The 19,966-nt window shown below is 48.8% G+C and overlaps 1 protein-coding gene across 1 annotated transcript in view; it reads left to right on the forward strand.

Moving 5' to 3' along the window:
* The window catches only part of LOC106584104 (protein furry homolog-like), a 70,384-nt gene that overhangs the window by 47,461 nt on the left and 2,957 nt on the right, over positions 1-19,966 (forward strand). Inside the window, 25 exon segments of the mRNA XM_014168954.2 lie at positions 188-338; positions 424-527; positions 693-875; positions 1,083-1,284; positions 1,614-1,735; positions 1,902-2,089; positions 3,778-3,872; positions 4,310-4,926; positions 5,101-5,369; positions 5,609-5,749; positions 7,194-7,394; positions 7,679-7,840; positions 7,934-8,008; positions 8,139-8,315; positions 9,058-9,270; positions 10,294-10,470; positions 12,611-12,948; positions 13,093-13,170; positions 14,440-14,647; positions 14,752-14,802; positions 14,804-14,902; positions 15,209-15,307; positions 16,070-16,138; positions 17,252-17,269; positions 19,475-19,585. Of these exon segments, the coding sequence (XP_014024429.1) occupies positions 188-338; positions 424-527; positions 693-875; positions 1,083-1,284; positions 1,614-1,735; positions 1,902-2,089; positions 3,778-3,872; positions 4,310-4,926; positions 5,101-5,369; positions 5,609-5,749; positions 7,194-7,394; positions 7,679-7,840; positions 7,934-8,008; positions 8,139-8,315; positions 9,058-9,270; positions 10,294-10,470; positions 12,611-12,948; positions 13,093-13,170; positions 14,440-14,647; positions 14,752-14,802; positions 14,804-14,902; positions 15,209-15,307; positions 16,070-16,138; positions 17,252-17,269; positions 19,475-19,585 (4,148 nt within the window).

Genomic DNA, 19,966 nt, shown 5'->3' on the forward strand with positions numbered 1-19,966 from the left:
AAAATAAAGTGGTGATCCTAACTGACCTAAGACAGGGAATTTCTACTAGGATTAAATGTCAGGAATGGTGAAAAACTGAGTTTAAATGTATTTGGCTAAGGTGTATGTAAACTTCCGACTTCAACTGTATATACATACTGTACGTCCACGTTGCCACAGGTGTGTGATAAGCCACTGTTTTCTCCAGGTGACTCCATGCCGCTGTATGCTAACTGGCGTCTGAAGGTGATGGACCACAACCGTCCCGAGCCCCTCCCTTTCCCTCCCACAGGGGGCTGCTGGTCCCCTCTGGTGGACTACCTGCCAGAGACCAACACCCCTGGAGTACCCCTCCACAGGTAACCTCTACCCCCCCTCTCCACTTGACCTGTCTGTATGACCTTTCCCCTGTCCCAGCTGACCCGCTGTTGTGGTGTACCTCAGGTGTAACATAGCTGTCATCCTACTGACTGACCTTATAGTGGACCATGGGGTCAAAGTGGAGTGGAGCGCCTACCTTCACCTCCTGCTGCACTCCATCTTCATAGGTAACTAACCACTCACCTCTATACAGCTGACTGATTGCGATTTGAGTGACGTATACTTGTCTTTATACACATCATTTACAGGCAAAACAAATGCAAACTACTTTTGCCAGTGTTCATGGAATAGATTTTCTCAGTAGTCCCTTGTGTTGTTTCTCCCCCCACCAGGGTTGGACCACCAGCACCCTGAGGTCTACGAGCACTGCAAACGCCTCCTGCTTCACCTGCTGGTCGTCCAGGGAACCAACAGCGGCGTCCAATCCCTGGCCTCCGTGCTGCTGCGCAACCGAGAGTACAACGACCCCAAGGTGCTGACCGTGAAGCCACCGCCCCACGAGTTCAACCTCACAGGTCAGTAGTGCTCTGCAAAGATCTGAGTAGCTTAGCTCAAGCACACAAATATCTCTTTGCCTGGTTCTGTATTGTCCAATAAGATCAGTAGGGGGCAGCAGAGATCCATGTCCTCATTTGCTCTCCAGTCTTCACAGATCAGTGTGTGAAATCTCAAGTTTCTAGCGATTCGTCAGCCATGCTCGTGTCTGTGTGTTACTCACGCAGGAGTGTGTGACTTTGTGCCAGACTACCAGCCGTCTCCCATGACAGACTCAGGCCTGAGCTCCAGCTCCACGTCGTCCAGCATCAGCCTGGGTGCAGGAGTCGTCCCCCTGCCCCACCTCACCCCCACCCTGATCAACGGGTTGGACGTCACCGCAGAGCAGTACGAGAAGGTCAAAGCCCTCATCGAGTTTGTCACCTCCAGGTAGTACCCGACACTCAACTACACTACATTTACCTGAAAATCTGTTTTTTGCACTGTATGTGTCTGTCATAGCTCTATATATCAGTTTGTCTTGTGTGATGTACTGTAGCATCATGACTCATTTCTTCATCCAACCCATGTATCTGATCTCGCACTTGCAGCCATGTCTGAAAGGATGGGGTATCGTTTATTTGCATGTGTTTGCGTGTGCTACTACAAACCATTTTGTCTTGGGGTGAGAATATCAGGGTTCGATGAGTTGTGTGACGATCGTTCGGACTTCCCCCTCGTTTTCTCTCCTGATTCGGGCTTGTCTTTCTGTCCTGCAGAAAGCGGGGGCCCCTGTGGAACCATGAGGACGTGTCACCCAAGAACCCCAACATAAAGAGTGCTGACCAGCTGAGCGTGTTCCTCCGACATGTAGTGACGGTCTTCAAACAGTCCCAGTCAGGTCCTTGTGTGTTTATGTCACTTCCTTATCACTCTCTACTGCACTGACTGTCCTGTCCTGTAGCATTTCTTAGCGCTAAAATATTGCCATTAAATATCCCTCTATTCTTGTGTCTAGCATCCTTGTGTTTTTATATGAAATATCTCTGGCTGTTTGTGTTAACCAGGTTTCCAACTGGAGCAGTTGCTGAGTGAGGTCGCCCTGCAGACTGCTCTGTCCTGCTCGTCTCGTCACTACGCAGGACGCTCCTTCCAGATCTTCAGGGCTCTCAAACAACCCCTCACAGCCGCCACGCTTTCTGATGTCCTCTCACGCCTCGTAGAGACAGTGGGCGACCCGGGAGAGGAGGCGCAGGTGAGCTACACGACCCACCGGTATCAAGACAACCACCTTCTAGTATGACCTTTGGGCTGTCTGCTCTATAAGTTTTCTCAGTAACTTCTGATCTGAGATGAGAGTATAGCCGCTTAACTAGTATGGGCTAGGTGGGACACAGCCAGTGAAATATCAGGGCGGAAAATTCAAAAACAACAAAATGTCATAATTCAACTTTGTCAAACATACGACTATTTTACACCATTTTAAAGATACACTTCTCGTTAATCTAACCACATTGTCCGATTTCAAAAAGGCTTTACAGCGAAAGCAAAACATTAGATTATGTTAGGAGAGTACATAGACAAAAATAACCACACAGCCATTTTCCAAGCAAGGACATGTCAATAAAACCCAAAACACAGCGAAATGAAGCACTAACCTTTGACGATCTTCATCAGATGACACTCCTAGGACATTATGTTACACAATACATGTGTGTTTTGTTCGATAAAGTTCATATTTATATCCAAAAACAGCATTTTACATTGGTGCGTGATATTCAGAAAATGTATTCCCACCAAAACCGCCGGTGAATGTGCACATCAATTTACAAAAATACTCATAAACATTGACAAAATACATCATTATTTTAAGAATTATAGATAGACAACTCCTTTATGCAACCGCTGTGTCAGATTTTAAAATAGCTTTACGGAGAAAGCACATTTTTCAATATTCTGAGTACATAGCTCAGCCATCACGGCGAGCTATTCAGACACCCGCCAAATTCGGGGCAACCTAAACTCAGAATTAGTATTAGAAATATTGTATTACCTTTGCTGATCTTCGTCAGAATGCACTCCCAGGACTGCTGCTTCCACAAGAAATTTAGTTTTTGTTCCAAATAATCCATATTTATGTCTAAATACCTCCGTTTTGTTCGTGCGTACAGATCACTTATCCAAAGGCATAACGCGCGAGCACGGAACAAGAGACGAAACGTCAAATGTTCCATTACCGTACTTAGAAGCATGTCAAACGCTGTTTAAAATCAATCTTTATGGTATTTTTTACGTAAAATTGCGATAATATTCCAACTGGACAATAGCATATTTATTCAAGAAGAAAAAGAAGGAGGGGTGTGCTCGTGGGACCGAGCATATCCAATCCCTTTGTTGCCAGGCAGACCACTCAGTAACTGAGCTCCTATACTCTGCCCAGTGACAGGAAAATGCTCAAACCACTTTCTGAAGGCTTTAGACAGCCAATGGAAGCCTTAGGAAGTACAACGTCACCCCACAGACACTGGAGCTTCGTTAGAGAATCAAAAGAAGAACTACAATTCTGACTTTTCACTTCCTGCTTGGATTTTTCTCAGGTTTTTGCCTGCCATATGAGTTCTGTTATACTCACAGACACCATTCAAACAGTTTTAGAAACTTCAGAGTGTGTTTTCTATCCAAATCTACTAATAATATGCATATTCTTGTTTCTGGGCCAGAGTAGTAACCTGTTTAAATTGGGTACGTTTTTCATCCGGCCGTGAAAATACTGCCCCTTAGCCCAGACAGGTTAAACAGGTACTATACTCCAGAGGGTTCAGCCACTCTGACCTGTGATCAGTGTGGATCAGCAACTCTGTTAGGAAGCAGCAGCCACTGGGTACTGCAGTATCAGGGGTCGGTTTGTCTCGGTGGTTGACCTCTGCTCCTCTGTCTCCTCAGGGTTTTGTTATCGAGCTGCTGCTGACTCTGGAGTCAGGGATCGACACGCTCGCTGACACCGTCAAGAACTATGACCTCCTCACTGCTTTGGCACAGTAAGCACTGACCAGTTAGATCTGGGCAATTCCACGGTAACAGTGACAATGAGACTCTGATTTTTCACATGAAAATGTATGTAACAAAACCAATGATTGCAAAGCAAACCATACAACTCTATGCACAAGGACTACTTAACAATTTCCAGAGTTTTACAAAAACATGTTTACAGTGCAGATGCAAAGTTTGGTAACAGAATGATGACAGTTTGTGCTGTTTGTTCCGTCATTCTGTTACCGAACTTTGCTTCTGCACTGTTCTTCAAGTAAATGTGTTTTTGTAAAATGTTCAGTGGACATTGTCTCACACTGTTACTGTGGTATTTCCCGTCGCTGATACAAACACAATTTTGTCAACTCGCGCTCTCTAAACACACACGTTATCGACACTTTAAAACCCTATGTTAGCGAAATACTTATTGTCATTTATCCTGCAGGCCCTCTGCCCATGAGCACCTGCTGGGGGCCAAGTTTGCAGCTAAAAGGAAGAGCACGGGCCAGCTGAATCTGAGTAGCGGTGGTCTTTTCCACCAAGGCCACTACCCCCACAGCCACACCCGCAGCAACTCCCTCCGCGCCAGCCTCGTGGGTGAACGTAAGGGAGACCGCCGCCGCAGTAACACCCTAGACATCGCCGACCGGCTGGCCGGTAGCCACGGCAACCTAGCCCGAACGCAGAGCTTGTCGTCGTTGCGGGAGGGTGGCAGAGGGGGTCCTGGGGAGGAGGCCATCCCTCCTGTGGACCCATCCAACCTGATGGCCACGGTGTTCTGGATAGCGGCATCCCTCCTGGAGTCGGACTATGAGTTTGAGTACCTGCTGGCCCTGCGGCTGCTCAACAAGCTACTGGGCCAGCTGCCCCTGGAGAACGCAGACAGCAGGGAGAGACTAGAGAGGGTGCAGGCCAAGCTGAAATGGTACAGCTTCCCTGGTCTGCTGCAGCTCTTCCTCAAGGGCTTCACCTCAGCCTCCACCCAGGAGCTCACCATCCACCTGCTAAGCAAGCTCATCAGCGTCTCCCGCCACACCCTGGTCGACCCCTCCCAGGTGGCAGGTAAGCGAGCAGGTATTGATCTTATCCAGCACAAGTTCCTGGCTTCATGCTTGGTAAATGGCACTAATACCCCTAGAGCCTTCCGATGGGTTTAGACCTGTTTCTCTTCCTGTGTTTGCTCAGGCGATCTAGATTCACTTGATCCTGACGTCGTCTGTTACCGTCTCCTTGTAGGTTTTCCTCTAAACATCCTGTGCCTGCTGCCTCACCTCATCCAGCACTTTGACAGCCCCACTCCGTTCTGCAAGGAGACGGCGGATAAGATAGCCAAGGTGTGTGCCGAGGAGAAGTCCGCCACGCTGTCTAACCTGGCCCACATGATGAGCCTGTACAGCGCACACAGCTACTCCAGAGACTGCGCCAACTGGATCAACGTGGTGTGTCGTTACCTGCACGACGCCTTCGCTGAGATCACGTTCAGTCTGGTCACATATCTGGCCGAGGTAAGCACCCGCAACACCAGGCTTTCATAGAAGTAATGAGGAGAATCAAAGCTGGCAACTTATTACGTAGTCCGTCCACATTACACCCACTGGTTAACCTCCGTTTACAGGAGCTTGTGTTTTTTTATTATGGCAAGTCAGCAGTTGATTGTTGATCAGCTGGTAATCAGATGTCCAACATCTAACCCATGATAGCTGCTGTGAGAGCCTGTTCCTTCCCCTTCCCCTCTCACCCCCAGTTGCTGGAGAAAGGCCTACCCAGCATGCAGCAGTCCCTGCTGCAGATCATCTACAGCCTGCTGAGTCACATTGACCTGTCTGCTGCGCCCGTTAAACAGTTCAACCTGGAGATCATGAAGATCATCGGCAAATATGTCCAGGTGAGACCTGGTTTGGCCCTTTAGGTTTCAGCCCAACACTCTGACACTGTTTAGGCCTCATCTCGGAGAGGTTTGAGAAGAATGAACGGGAATTGGCTGATACAGTACATTGTGTCAGGCAGCTCTATTCCTGTATGTGTCACGTGGCTCTTTCATTTCAGCAGATACAGCCGTTGGTGTGTAAGAGAGTGAATATGTGAGGGAGAAAGCCAGAATGACTCCATCTCTACAGAGTGACGCACTTGAAGATTTAAAGCAGGTCATGGATCTCAGGCCATTTGGACATAGTCAGCCAGCCAAGGCTCTTTATAGAAGAGTCTTTTACCAGCCCTGACCTCTGGGCTTGAACTGCGCTTCAGTCAGAGCTGCAACTGGCCTGACTACCACTCCTACCCTCCCCCACCCAGCCTCAGGACAATTCTCCACTCACCGACCTCCACAGCAGTGTGTGCTTTTGTACAAGTGGATTCTTTTGTTAGTGTGTTTGAATAAAGACTGTTAATTCAGACTGAGTTCTTTCAAGGTTGCTTGTAAGGGTTGTCAGCCTGGTCCGAGTAGGATCGAATATGCTGACCCTCAGCACAGGGGTCCCACAGGGGTGTGTGCTTAGTCCCCTCCTGTACTTCCTGTTCACCCACGACCGCGTGGTCATCGTTAGACTCCAGCCTCCAAAGCCATAGACTGTTCTCTCTGCTTCCGCACGGCAAGCAGTACCAGTGCATCAAGTCAGACACCAACAGGCTCCTGAACAGCTTCTATCCCCAAGCCATAAGACTGCTAAATATCTAACAGAATGGCTACGTGGACTAGTTGACACGTCTATGTGATTTTGACACTGTCTCCATGCAAACTCACAGGACTCTACACACTCACGCATAACATGCACACACATTTATACTGATTCTACACACGCGCACGCACACTTACCCACATGCAATCATCATTTACGCTGCTGCTACTCTGTTTATCATACATCCTGATGCCTGGTCAACTTACCCCTATACATATCTACCTCTTTCACTCCAGTATCCCTACACATTGTAAATATGGAATTGGAACTGACCCTCTATATAGCTTCTTACTTTTGTGTGTTCTTATTTTTATTTCTCATGTTTTTGTTCTACCTTGTTATTTTTAGTACTATATTGATTGCTGCATTGTTGGGTTTGAAGCTTGCATGAAAGTCATTTCACTGTACTTGTGTACGTGATATGAAAATGTCATACAGTATCATGGGAGCGCTGACTGTAGACATGTTGTTCCTTCACATCTGTGGATAGGCCTAGAATTGGATGGTGTTTTGTTTGGGAAAGAACAATGGGTTTGAGTTGAAGGACAAATATATTTAACTTTCCCTAGAACTGAGGTGTCCTCCTAAAACCATGTTTAAATTCTCTCCTATTAACAATCTAACCAACACCACCTCTGTTCGTGTGTTCCCCAGAGCCCGTACTGGAAGGAGGCCCAGAACATCCTGAAGCTGGTGGTGTCTCGGTCGGCCAGCCTGGTGTTGCCAGACGAGGTGCAGCGCTCCTACAGCTCCGAGTCCTCTGGATCCCCAGAGATGGCCTTCACTCGCATCTTCAACAACTCCTCTAAGGAGCTACCCGGCAAGACGCTGGACTTCCACTTCGACATCTCAGAGGTGAGGTCTTGCCTGCTCCATGTACAAATGTATGTTTTTAAACTTTGTGTTTTATGTTGTAACATGTTTTTGTATGAAACTGTAAAAGGTCAATACAAAGAAGTACCTTTCTCAGACATCTGTCCTGACCTACGTCCTCTTATCTTTTTGTCCTTCTCTGATTGATTGTTTTTTTCACTCTTTCCATGTTTCTCACTCTTCTTTTACCTTCATCCCCTACCATCTATCAGAAAATAATCAGACCTGTATAATCGAGATTAACTGGTTTAACCTTTGACCCCCAGACGCCCATCATAGGGCATAAGTACGGGGACCAGCGCACAACTGTAGGGCGGAATGGGAAACCGCAAGTCATCGCTGTGACCCGGAGCACGTCCTCCACTTCCTCTGGATCCAACTCCAACGGCCTGGTGCCTGTCAGCTGGAAGAGGCCCCAACTCTCTCAGGTACTTTCAGCCACGGGATATGTTACGATGTGGTTTGATATGTGTAACGTTGAAATGTCTCATGCGTTTTTGGTTTATGTTGTCTTAATTTAGAGGAGAACCAGAGAGAAGCTCATGAACGTTCTTTCTCTGTGTGGTCCCGAGTCTGGCGTTCCCAAGAATCCTTCTGTAAGACACCTGGCATGTCAAACTGTGAGCGAGCATGACTAGTGATCAACTTCAACAAAACATATCCTATCCCTCCATGTGCTTTATTGAACATGTTTACCATAACTGTACTCTCTCTGTCTGTGTTTAGGTGGTGTTCTCATCCAATGAGGACCTGGACTCAGGTGATCAGCAAACCAGTTTGATCCCCACGGTGGAGGAGGTGGTGAGGGAGGAGGACCTGCAGGGAGAGGATGCAGGAAGTGAGCAGCAGTTTGGAGTCTTCAAGGACTTTGATTTCCTGGACGTGGAGCTGGAAGATGCTGAGGTGAGGGGTGACTTACTGTACACTAGGATAAGTCATCTGTACACACACACACCTGTCTTGTATATGATCATTTGCAATAGTCGCTCTGCTGTTGCATCATTTCAGATCATGTCGTTGATGGGTGACAACAAATGGTTTCATTCAGTGTGTGTGATTGTGGGCTCGTGCACTCAAGTACATCCGAGTGCGTGTGCAGGTCTTGGTATGACTTTTCTTCCATGTTGTCCTCTAACTGTCCCTACTGCCTACTCTTCCTAACTCACTTTGTTACCTTTCCTCCTTTCCCGCCACAAGGAGTTGCAGGTAAGTTTTGGGCCAGCAAGAGCTGCTCTCCTCAGTGCCCTGCTGTTCCCTCTGTCAGTCATGTGATTGTCACCCTGTAGAAGCACCTGTTTTGTCAGTCTAGAAACAGACAGCCAATGAAGCATGCCACAAATACTTCTTGTTTCATGATCAATGTAGTCTGCACTTTGTCCTGATTATCCTCCGCTTGTGCTTTTTAGTTTGTCTTTAAAGTTTTGCAGCTCTATGTCCGAAGTGATTAGGGTCAAACAGCCTTAGAGAAAAGGCATTGTTTCCTCCCCATCCCAAACACAGCTCTTTTAGATGTGGCATGTTAGTGACGTACTTCTGTTTTCTTGTGTACTTGTGCGGTTGTGATCCATCCACATCTTCGACAGATCTCTCAAACTTCCGTTAGTTCTACTGGTATCTGACTGGTGTTTCCTTGGGTGTCCTGTAGGGGGAGAGCATGGACAACTTTAACTGGGGCGTGCGTCGCCGCTCCCTGGACAGCATGGACAAGGGGGAGGGAGACGGGGACACGCCGTCCCTGCAGGAGTGCCAGTACACCGGGAGCACGCCCAGCCTCAACCTCACCAACCAGGAGGACACGGACGAGTCGTCTGAGGAGGAGGTACTGAGCGCTAGCCAGATTCTCACCCGCTCTGGCCTCGTAAGTCTCACCCACCACCAGGGTGCCCCCGTCCCCCTCCCGTCCCCATGCTCCTCACACAGCCCGTTGGCATGGTGTGTGTGTGTCCCCGCTGAGCAGAGCTATTGCAGAGCTGCTACCTTACCCGGTATGGCCTGGGGTTAGATGCTTGCTTCCGCTGGTACCAGTCACTATTTCCCTCCCTCTACCCTCCTTCACCCCAATCCTAGATGCTCTACCCTAATTTTACCCACAAACCAGTACCCCCCTTCCCCCAGAAGTTTGTTTTTAGGTAAGTAAAGTAGAGACCCAAACACTGTACTTCTAAGAATCAGTCCAGCTTTCTGATAGGTTTAAGGTCACAGACATAATATATGTGAATCAATGAACTAACTGGGAGATAAGCTACAATAAAGTGAAACTCAAGAGTCCATAGCATGTATTTAGTCAAGTTACAACTGGCATCAAATTAACAGCATGTTCCTTTGTGAGCATGAACCCAATATCATTTTAACCCCCAATCCTCTGGCTGCCTTTCTCTTAACGTCTCTTTGCTTTGCTAAAAAAAAAATATATCTTCCCAGGGTGTTATCGACAATATGCTGTTATTCCTGGAGCTGCTCTTCAGTCTATGCTGTCTTATTCCTCCTTTGCGCTTGATAATGCACTGTGAGACTGATCCTCTTGGGCCCGAAGACGGCTCTGTAGTAACTTTTAAACAGTGCTACCATGAGCATGCAGCATGTCATTTGCAGACAGAGTAATGTGAGAATATATCGTTTTTTCAAATAACAACAATGTTTTGTAAGAATGCCTGGAACATAGCTGATTTTTTTTTTTTCTTGGTTAACATCTTACTCGTGTATGCCAAAAAAGAACCTTGCATGTTGAACAATAAATACTAAACGGTATAGTAGCAGATATCCTGGAGCCACGGAGCAGAGGACCAGATAATATATTGAGTTTGGAGGTTTGATTTAGTATTTACTATCTAGTTCCAAATGGAAAAGTTGAACCGTTCTTTGCGTCCGTCTCTCACTCCAGATGAACAGTGACTCGGCTACGGACGATGCCACGTCCAACCACGTGGACTCTCTGCAGCAATCGCAGGAGTCGTCCAGCAGTGCCTTGACAGAGGAGACCACGGCCCTGCTGCCCCGCCAGGACAGCACTGCACTGGAGATACCCCACTCTGACTCAAACAGCAGTCAGCTGCCTGAGGTGCGACCAATCGGGAGAAATAAATCGGGGTGCTCCGGTTCTTTCTAGCGCCTTCTTCTTTTAACCACTTTCTACCTCTGCTGGGCTCTCTCTGTCAGACTTTTTTTTTTTTCACGCAGAGGGTTGGTGGCCGCCTCCTCTCTCCTCCTGCCTCTAGGGAGAGCGCTGTACCTGGGGTGCAGTGGGCTGGCTCTTGTCCTGCCTGTTCTCTGGACAGAGCCGTAAGGGGTGCTCTCTTTGTTCACATCTCCCTCCGTCTCATCTCTTTCTCTCCGCTTGTCGCGCTGCTCGGGGCTTGTGGGTGTTGTGGTGGGCTGGCTCTTGCTTTCTCTGATTTAGCTGGTTCGTGGTTCTTGCTTGTGTAATTGGGGGGGGGGACGACGACATCATCGTCAATGCTCACCTCAGGCTAGCCGAAACGGTTCACCTCTCAATTTGGAACCTGAACATTGAAAACGAAACGCCTCGTTAAATACGTGATGAGCATTGGACACCAGCGGGGCAGACCCATATGTGAGTATGAGCTCGTTAAGCCTGGCTACGCTAGAGAGCATTGTGACGCGACACAGACATGCGTTAGATATAACCAGTGAGGACCGTTCACCAGGGAACACAGTTAGGGAACCCATAGTCACTAACAGCTTCCATTAGTCCATTTTATTATCTACACCTCTTCCACATAATGTTTAGGTTTTGTGTTGATGGTATGCCGCCCTTGTTTGTCCCCGACGACCCCATTCTGAATTGACCATCTCATACACACTGACACAGGACGTACATCTGCGGATTGTGCGAGGGGAAACTGAGAGGTGGGATTTTCAACGGGTGCTTTCAGTCAGAGAGAACCCCCCCCCCAGTAATGTGAATAAAGATCCCCTGTGAGCTCCTCCTGTCCCTGCCTGTACCCATCACCTCAAGGACATCTCCCCCATGATAGGCCCAGCTCTTAGTGTAATGAGCCCCAGATAAAACCATTGATTCTTTTGCTCACCCCCTCCACGACGGCCCGGACGGCCACCCACTCCTAAAAGCTTTCCGTAATGAAGCCATCGTGCCTCAGGGACGCTCTGGCAGCCTGCCACCTTCTCCTCTCTCAGTGCCTTAGACTCTTAAATGGAGGGAAACGAGGCACAGACAGAACACGTCCATTTCAATTACATGTTCTAGATCCCCCCCCCCCCCCAGTTCCGTGGACGTGTCTTCCATGAACACAGTTGACTTGTAGTGTTTCCTGTCTAATGACGCACACTGTGGTTTAATGCAGGTAACTACCCCCGCACAGCAGTTTGTCATTGTCAGTCGGGTAACAATGTGTCATTGTGTTCAAATGGCACGTTTTACGGTCTTCTGGAGCTAGTCATTTAGTGTGAGCCATAAATCGGTAGTTTATGATCCATCCGTATGGGTTAGAATGCATCGGGCAGGGGAGGCTGGCTCGTAATAATGAATGGAGGGAATGTAATTGTATCAGACACAGGGAAACCAGGTGTTTTGTGGGAGACCGTTCCAGCCATCACTATGAGCCCCGTCCTCCCCACCACTGATCAGAGTGCAACACATCTCGTCTAATCTGAAGGCTCGTTAGCTCTCCCAGCCTCCCAGATTGATATTGGCCCTATTTCTTTAGTGTGTTCCCTTTCTCTAGAGAGACACAGTATGAACTCTTTAAAGTGAACATCAATCTCTTGAATTATGCTGACCGTGACCTCTAATATTATTTTCTTGAATGTTCTAAAATGAGATTAAGCCAGCAATGTTTTTGTCAGGCATAGATAAAGGTTAAGTAGATCAGTGGTTTCTAACCAGGGTTAGTGGGAGCCCTGGGGGTACTTGGCCTAGCCACAGGGGATTCTTGAGAAGACCCACAAGGCCATAAGCTTACTGGTAAAATGAGGGGGTACTCCGGGCAGAGAGAAATTCAGTTGGTGGTACAGTAAGCAACAACAACAGAAAACAGTTGGCAACCACTGAAGTAACTCTTAGGGAGACTTCTAGAAGGGCTGTTGTCATGCCAACCAACCAGTTCTGGTTCTGTGAGGTTTCGAGAGAATGTATCTTTGTATAATGATGTAGTGTTGTAGTGTGTATATATATCTATATCTGACCTGCTCCTGAGCTCCCCCTGCTGGCTGTTGTTTAGGACGGGGTGAGCATGACGGCAGCAGATGAGCTGAGCAGCAGCGTGAGCACGGACACGGGGTTTGGCAGCAGCGCCCCCCCTCTGCCCCCTGAGCTGTGTGACCTCACCGACTCCCAGGACCCCCACGACGACCTGGACCCGGCCCCCCCTCTCCCACCGGCCATAGACACCCCGCCGGGGTCCCTCTGTGAAGAGAGGGACTCCCTCACAGCCATGCCCCAGCCCCCCGTCCTAGACAGCCCCTGTGGCTCTGTGTGTGAGGAGGACGTGACGCTGGCGCTGAAGGAGCTGGACGACCGCTGTGAGGAGGAGGAGGCTGACTTCTCCGACATGTCCAGGTAAGACTGCTGTACTCTACTGACCAGTATCAGAGGACCTGTACCAGTGGTTGTGGCCTCTAGTCAGATATCTGTTTGTCGTCAGGTGTATATTGTTGGCAGGTATCCATTGATCCTGTCTCTAGATTGACATCCTGTTTTCAGTTCAGACTTGCGTGTGGAGAAGCGGAACCTGGGGGGAGTGAGTCAACAACCAGAGTGTTGCTGGCATCAATATCTCAGGTGCCACGTACTGCCGACGTGTCCTTGAGCAAGGCACTTAACCCCCTAACCTGCTCCAGGGGCACTGCTCTGCAGCTGACCATGTGTTGCTCCCAACCTGTTTTGTGTGTGTGTGTGTGTGTGTGTGTGTGGTGGGTCTTGGTGTCGTGACAGCAAGTATTGTATGTGCGTTCTGTGTTTGCCCAAGTAATTGATCGAGTGGACGGTTGAGTGTGTCGGGTCTGCCTGGCCTGTCTGCGATTTCTCTGGTCTTAAGAGCTGCTGTAATTGGTGAGCTCATCTCTGGCTCTACTCCCACGCGGGCCAGGCTGGTAGTGGAGCTGGGCTGGAGCAGCGGGCATCTCTCAGAAGGTGGGCCAGCTCTGGCTCCTCTCTTTCCTTTTTATATACACACGCTCATCAAGGTGGACCAACTCGGGCTAGAGGACACTGATCACAGTACAGCCACAAATCAACTCTATTCAACTACCAGAGATGTAGAAACCACGTATACACTTCTTGCTTGCTCATTCAGTACACAAGTACTAGAATTAATTTCCCCCATTTCCAAAACCCAGGCAGTTTGATTGATGGCTAGAGGGAATGGCAGAGCTCCTAATGATCCTCCCCCGGAAAACAGAGGGGCTCTGCTGTGTGTGTTCGCGCCAACAAGAAAGCTTAACTCGGCAGGAGGTGTTGCGCTGCCTGCTGTGAGATTGGGGCCTTTTGTGTGTGTGTGTGTGTGTGTGTGTGTGTGTGTCAGATGCTGGGCTCAGATAGAGCTCTTCTCTGCATTCCTGTGTGGTACGGTGCCGTGTGCTAGGCAGGCTAGTGCAGCTAGCAGAGACTCAGAGTTACTGTGCTGCAGAGAGAGAGAGAGACTGTTACTGTGCTGCAGAGAGAGGGAGCGGCAGGCAGAGAGAGAGGGAGGGAGAGGGAGTTAAGATGAGGATGAGGACGAAGTCTGTGTCCTCCACAGCGCTCGGCAGCGCAGGCATCAGATACTTCTACTCCGTCTGCTTCATCAGGCTGTTCGGTCCCACAGGCCTGTGAGTATCGTGTGTGTGTGTGTGTGGTTGTGTTAAGATGGTAGGAGACCCATGTGTTCTCTTTGCTCTGTAGTAGAGCTCTGCAAAAGAAACACTGCAGCAGAAACATCTGCAGAGAGAGAGCGAGGGGAGGAGGAAGTGTGAGGTTGTTTTGGTTGCAGTCAGAGCATTCAGAATTGGGTGAATCCTGTGTGTGTGTCAGTGGTGCTAAGACAGACCCTGTGTGTTTGTCTGTTCTCAGTCAGGATGAGGGTGATCAAGATGGTTTCTCAGAGATCCAGGCCTCTCCGCCCCCCTCGCCCTTCCTCTCCGCCATCCTGGCAGCTTTCCAGCCCGTTGCCTATGACGACGAGGAGGACGCCTGGCGTTGCCATGTCAACCAGATGTTGTCGGACACGGATGGGTCCTCTGCTGTGTACACCTTCCACGTGTTCTCCCGACTATTTAAGGTGAAAGAAACAGTGGGATATGTTGTATGTTTGTTTTGTATATATTATGTGTGTGTGTGTGTGTGTTCGCTCTGTTGAATGTGTTATTGTCTTGGTGTCTGCAGAGCATGCAGAGGAAGTTTGGCTTCATCACCCACTCGTCAGTGCGTTTCCTAGGGAGAGCGGCTGCAGCGAATGGGGAACCAGTTCCTCAGCTCCCTGGAGGTCATGACCTCTCACTCACAGTGCCCCACGGTGCTGCTGGACGCTGAGACGGTGAGTCTACGCCTGTTAAAACAGAGATGACCACTTCCTTAATAATGTGAAGTTATGTTGCATCATTTCTCTGGTTGCAAAAGGGAACCATGATGAAAGCTAACTGTAGCATGCTTGTCGGTGAGATATTTTTAGCGACGGCAGTAGTTGTATAATCAGCCGTACTTGTTATGTGCGCAATTGCACGTTACGCAGTGCAAATGTACTTGGCCTATACTGCAGGGAGTTGACACACTCGTGTGATGTTGCATTGTGTAGTTGGTTGTCCTTTCGTTGGTTGGTTAACGCGTCCGGTCTGTGTCGTAGTTGGTGTCATGTGGACTGCTGGAGACTCTGAAGTTTAGTGTGCTGGAGTTGCAGGAGCACCTGGACACCTACAACGGCAAGAGAGAGGCGGCTGAGGAGGTGAGCTGTCCCCGTTACACACTTGTCCCTATCTACAGTTACAGTACTCTGACCTATCGTTTCCTAAACCCCCAGACCACGCAATCACACATCCTTATTCTATGGCTAATTATCATAGCACATATCTGTACTCGGACCAGCCCTGCACCAGAACACTGGGTGGTACTTCAATGGCCTCTCATTTATAGTGAGGAAAACCTGAAGGCTCAATGAGCTGTCCGATTTCACCTCCAGCCCAGATCAGGGAGGAAGAGGCTGAGGGAACAGAACCGAGACAATGAGCTGAGTCATAAGGAGATAAATGTGTTGGGTGTCTCTCGTCGTCGGGTCAGCCATTGAATCACAGGAGGATATGAGTGGATTTAGCGTCCTCATTGCTAGCGACATCCTCTGCTGACGGGCTAAACATATTCTCTGGCGCTCCTAAATCAGTTAGAGGGTTGGACAGGAGGGAGGAAGGAGAGATGGAGGGGGGGGGGGGGTAAAGAGAACAGATAAGATTGAGAGAGAGAGAGAGGGCTCTGGGATGCAGGGGCGCTAATTGAATGAGACGGGTGCAGTTCCTGGAAGATTGGTCTCCACCCCCCCTGGACTGGAACCGACCCGCTTTAATTCGCTAAGTACAGCACTTTTATTAAATCTACTCCCCCACCTGACCCCTGCACAAACACACACTCGTAGAAAGAAAAAAGACAATCAATTTCATGACGTATTCTCTCCCTCCCTCCCTCCCTCCCTCCCTCCCTCATCCCATTCATACAGTGGCTGGAGAACTGCAGGAAGACGTTTCGCGACAAAGACGGTAACCAACGACCCAACACTCAAGCCCAGGTATGACTAACCCACACCCATCTGAACACAGCAAATTGACGTCTTTCAGAAAATGTGACGACAGTCTGTGTTTGAGTGCCTTTTCTAACAGTCGATAAGCATCATAACACGCCTGTTTGAAACATTTTTGTTCGTCCTCGACACCATATTTGAACTACCCACAAGCCCAGTGATATAATCACTACTGAACCCTGGTGTGTCCACTGGTCCTGAAGCCAGTATTACTTCAGCTCATCATGGTAGATGTAGCTGATCTGAGGACAGCTGAGAACCTCTACCGTGCGGTCTCCTCCTGTCCCCTGATAATGTTTAGTACTCTGACATCGCTGCTGGAGGTTATAGATTTATAGCCTTTTTGCTTTATAGCCCCCCTTCAGGTCAGAGGACATGCTTGGCTGTGAAAAATGAGCTAGTACAGACTAAAGCTCTGTTGTACTGTCATCAGCAGAGAGGCACATACTCATTCGCTGCTCTCTTCTACTTAACCCCCTCTTAGCTCTCTTCTCACCCCTCTTAGCTCTCTTCTCACCCCCTCTTAGCTCTCTTCTCCCCCTCTTAGCTCTCTTCTCCCCCCTCTTAGCTCTCTTCTCCCCCCTCTTAGCTCTCTTCTCCCCCCTCTTAGCTCTCTTCTCCCCCTCTTAGCTCTCTTCTCCCCCCTCTTAGCTCTCTTCTCCCCCTCTTAGCTCTCTTCTCCCCCCTCTTAGCTCTCTTCTCCCCCCTCTTAGCTCTCTTCTCCCCCCTCTTAGCTCTCTTCTCCCCCCTCTTAGCTCTCTTCTCCCCCCTCTTAGCTCTCTTCTCCCCCCTCTTAGCTCTCTTCTCCCCCCTCTTAGCTCTCTGTCCCTGTCTCTGTATTTCTACACTGCTTTGACTTGAACACACTGATCCTAGACCAGCTGATGTGCGCTGTGTTATCTAACAACCACTGTTGGGACTAAGCCTCCCCCCTGACCTGAGAATGGGCGTTATGATGGAGGGGGGGGGTTACCCCTCCCCTCCTCGCCTGTCAGGTCACTATATCAGGGTTTCGATGTGAAGGCTCACTAATTCTTGGTCTTTCTCTCTTCCTGTTTTGTTTGTTTGTTTTTGTGACCTGCTCACCCTCTTGCTTATTAGCAAATGGAAAAACTAGCAGTAAGTGGTTCTCTAAGTATTCTAGACTCCAATATAATCATGATGTCCGGACAACACACTGACCATCTCATCCCTCTCCGCGGGTACCTGCCGCAGTCGTCAACCAACCAAGGCCTGGGCCCTCCCACTCTGACTCCACCTCTCTCTCATATATCTAAATCATTTCCCCAAGCCTACTGTTTCTCATCATTGGCATGTATGCAGATATATGCTCTACTCTTGGCTTCGCCTTGACTGAATAATCTTGTCAACGTCTTAACCCCTACCTCATCCCTACTGATTTGCACAGCAGATGTAAAATCGCGCAAATGAAATCATGATTGTGGTAGTTGTCTGCCTGATTTGAGAGGGGGATGTTGCCCTGGGTTACGGGGAGGGAGCGGGAGAGGGAGAGCTGTGAAGCCATGTTTCGTCTACCTTCATTTTGCATGCTTATTGCACCATTCCCATATCTGTTCAAATTCCCATTCTCTTCCATGTTTCCTGCATTAGAGAGAATGTTTTGATAATTCCAGTAACACATTTGGTCGGTTTAGCTCCGTGGTTGGACAGACCTTATCCATAGGGGTCGTGACAGACAGGTGGTGATGGTCTTTGTATAACCCAGTCCTCCATGGCTAATATTGATGCCGACCTCTGGTTGGTTAGTAGCTAGTTAATAGGGCTAGACTGTCACCTAGGCCTCGTTGGTTCTCTTTAGGGCAGGGGTCTCCAACAAGTCGATTACAGCCCACCGATGAGTAGCTCGCCAAACAATTCTGAAAGTACACTGTATATACAAAAGTATGTGGACACCCCTTCAGATTAGTTGATTCGGCTATTTCAGTCACTTCCGTTGCTGACCGGTGTATAACATCAGGCACACAGCCATGCAATCTCCATGGACAAACATTGGCAGTAGAATGGCCTTACTGAAGAGCTCAGTGACTTTCAACGTGGCACTGTCATAGGATGCCACCTTTCCAACAAGTCAGTTCGTCAAATTTCTGCCCTGCTAGAGCTGCCCCGGTGAACTGTAAGTGCTGTTATTGTGAAGTAGAAACGTCTAGGAGCAACAACGGCTCAGCTGCGAAGTGGTAGGCCGCAAAAGCTCACAGAACGGCAGTGCGTAAATAATTGTTTTTACAAATAACAATAATAATAATTGTGGGTACTCAGTTGCAAACTGCCTCTGGAAGCAACATCAGCACAATAACTGTTCGTCGGGAGCTTCATGAAATGGCTGTCCATGGCTGAGCATCTGCACACAAGCCTAAGATCACCATGTGCAATGCCAAGCGTTGGCTGGAGTGGTGTAAAGCTCACCGCCATTGGACTTGGCTGGAGGAGTGATGAATCACGCTTCACCATCTGGCAGTCCAACGCACGAATCTGGGTTTGGCAGATGCCAGGAGAAGGGAACCTGCCCGACTGCATAGTGCCAACTATAAAGTTTGGTGGAGGAGGAATAATGGTCTGGGGTTGTTTTTCATGGTTCAGTCTAGGCCCCCTTAGTTCCAGTGAAGGGAAATCTTAACGCTACAGCATACGGTGACATTCTAGACGATTCTGTGCTTCCAACTTTGTGGCAACGGCATGACAATGCCCCCATGCACAAAGCGAGGACCATACAGGAATGGCTTGTCAAGACCGGTGTGGAAGAACTTGTCTGGCCTACACAGAGCCCTGACCTCAACCCCATCTAACACCTTTGGGATGCATTGGAACGCCGACTGCGAGCCAGGCCTAATCACCCAACATCAGTGCCCGACCTCACTAATGGTCTTGTGGCTGAATGGAAGTGAGGAAAAATAAAACTGAGAACATAATTTGGGAAAGAAATCACAGATTTTATAGGGCCCCCCGTGGAGTTGTTTATACTCCAAAGGTGTATTGACAGAACACCGTGCACTACTTTGTCTTGTACACTAAGGACCCGGGGAAGAGCTGCGGGGGGAGAAGAGAAGAAAGTAGCTATTTGAAAGCTCAAAAAAAGAAGTAGCTCACAAGGTTTAAATGTTTTTTTTTTAAAGTAACTCATGCTAGAAAAGGTTGGAGACCCCTGCTGTAGGGACATCGCTCCGCGCCTTGTTAACCCTTTCATCTCCTCCCCCGTTAGTCTCTAACCCAGGATATCCGTCCGTCTTATCACGTGACCATTATGACCTGGTGTGGCTGTAGCGCGTGTGAGCGGTGTGTTACTGTCTCTGCTCTCTCTCTCTGTAGGAGCTGGAGCTGTGTCGCAGGCTCTATAAACTGCACTTCCAGCTGCTGCTGCTCTTCCAGGCCTACTGCAAACTCATCAGTCATGTGGACACCATCAAGAGAGAGGCAGAGGTGAGACTGGGCAAGGGGTTTGCACCCAAACACTTCTCAACAGGGCCTGTGTGGTGGGACACTCCATGTGGGTGGTACAGAAGGGCAGCATGAAAACAGTTCTAGGCTGTGTTAATAGGGGTCAGTTGTGTCATTTATTTACATGCCAAAAAGTAACATCGCAAGTCACCCACTGAAGCACACTTGGAGTGTTTCACGTCTCACGCACCAGTGTGTGCTAGGTCAACACAGAGAGGGTCTGTTTGGTTTATTTCCCTTCCCCAATGAGCTCTTTAATTGGACTTCAGGTTGGTTTCAGGAAAGCTTCAGACACCACATCTTCCCTGAAAGGAAAACAAGCAGTGACAACGCACACGCTCAATTAAACTCACTTGCTTCCTG

The sequence above is a fragment of the Salmo salar genome, chromosome ssa23 (genome assembly GCF_905237065.1).
Source record: "Salmo salar chromosome ssa23, Ssal_v3.1, whole genome shotgun sequence".
In the NCBI taxonomy this organism is placed as follows: domain Eukaryota; kingdom Metazoa; phylum Chordata; class Actinopteri; order Salmoniformes; family Salmonidae; genus Salmo; species Salmo salar.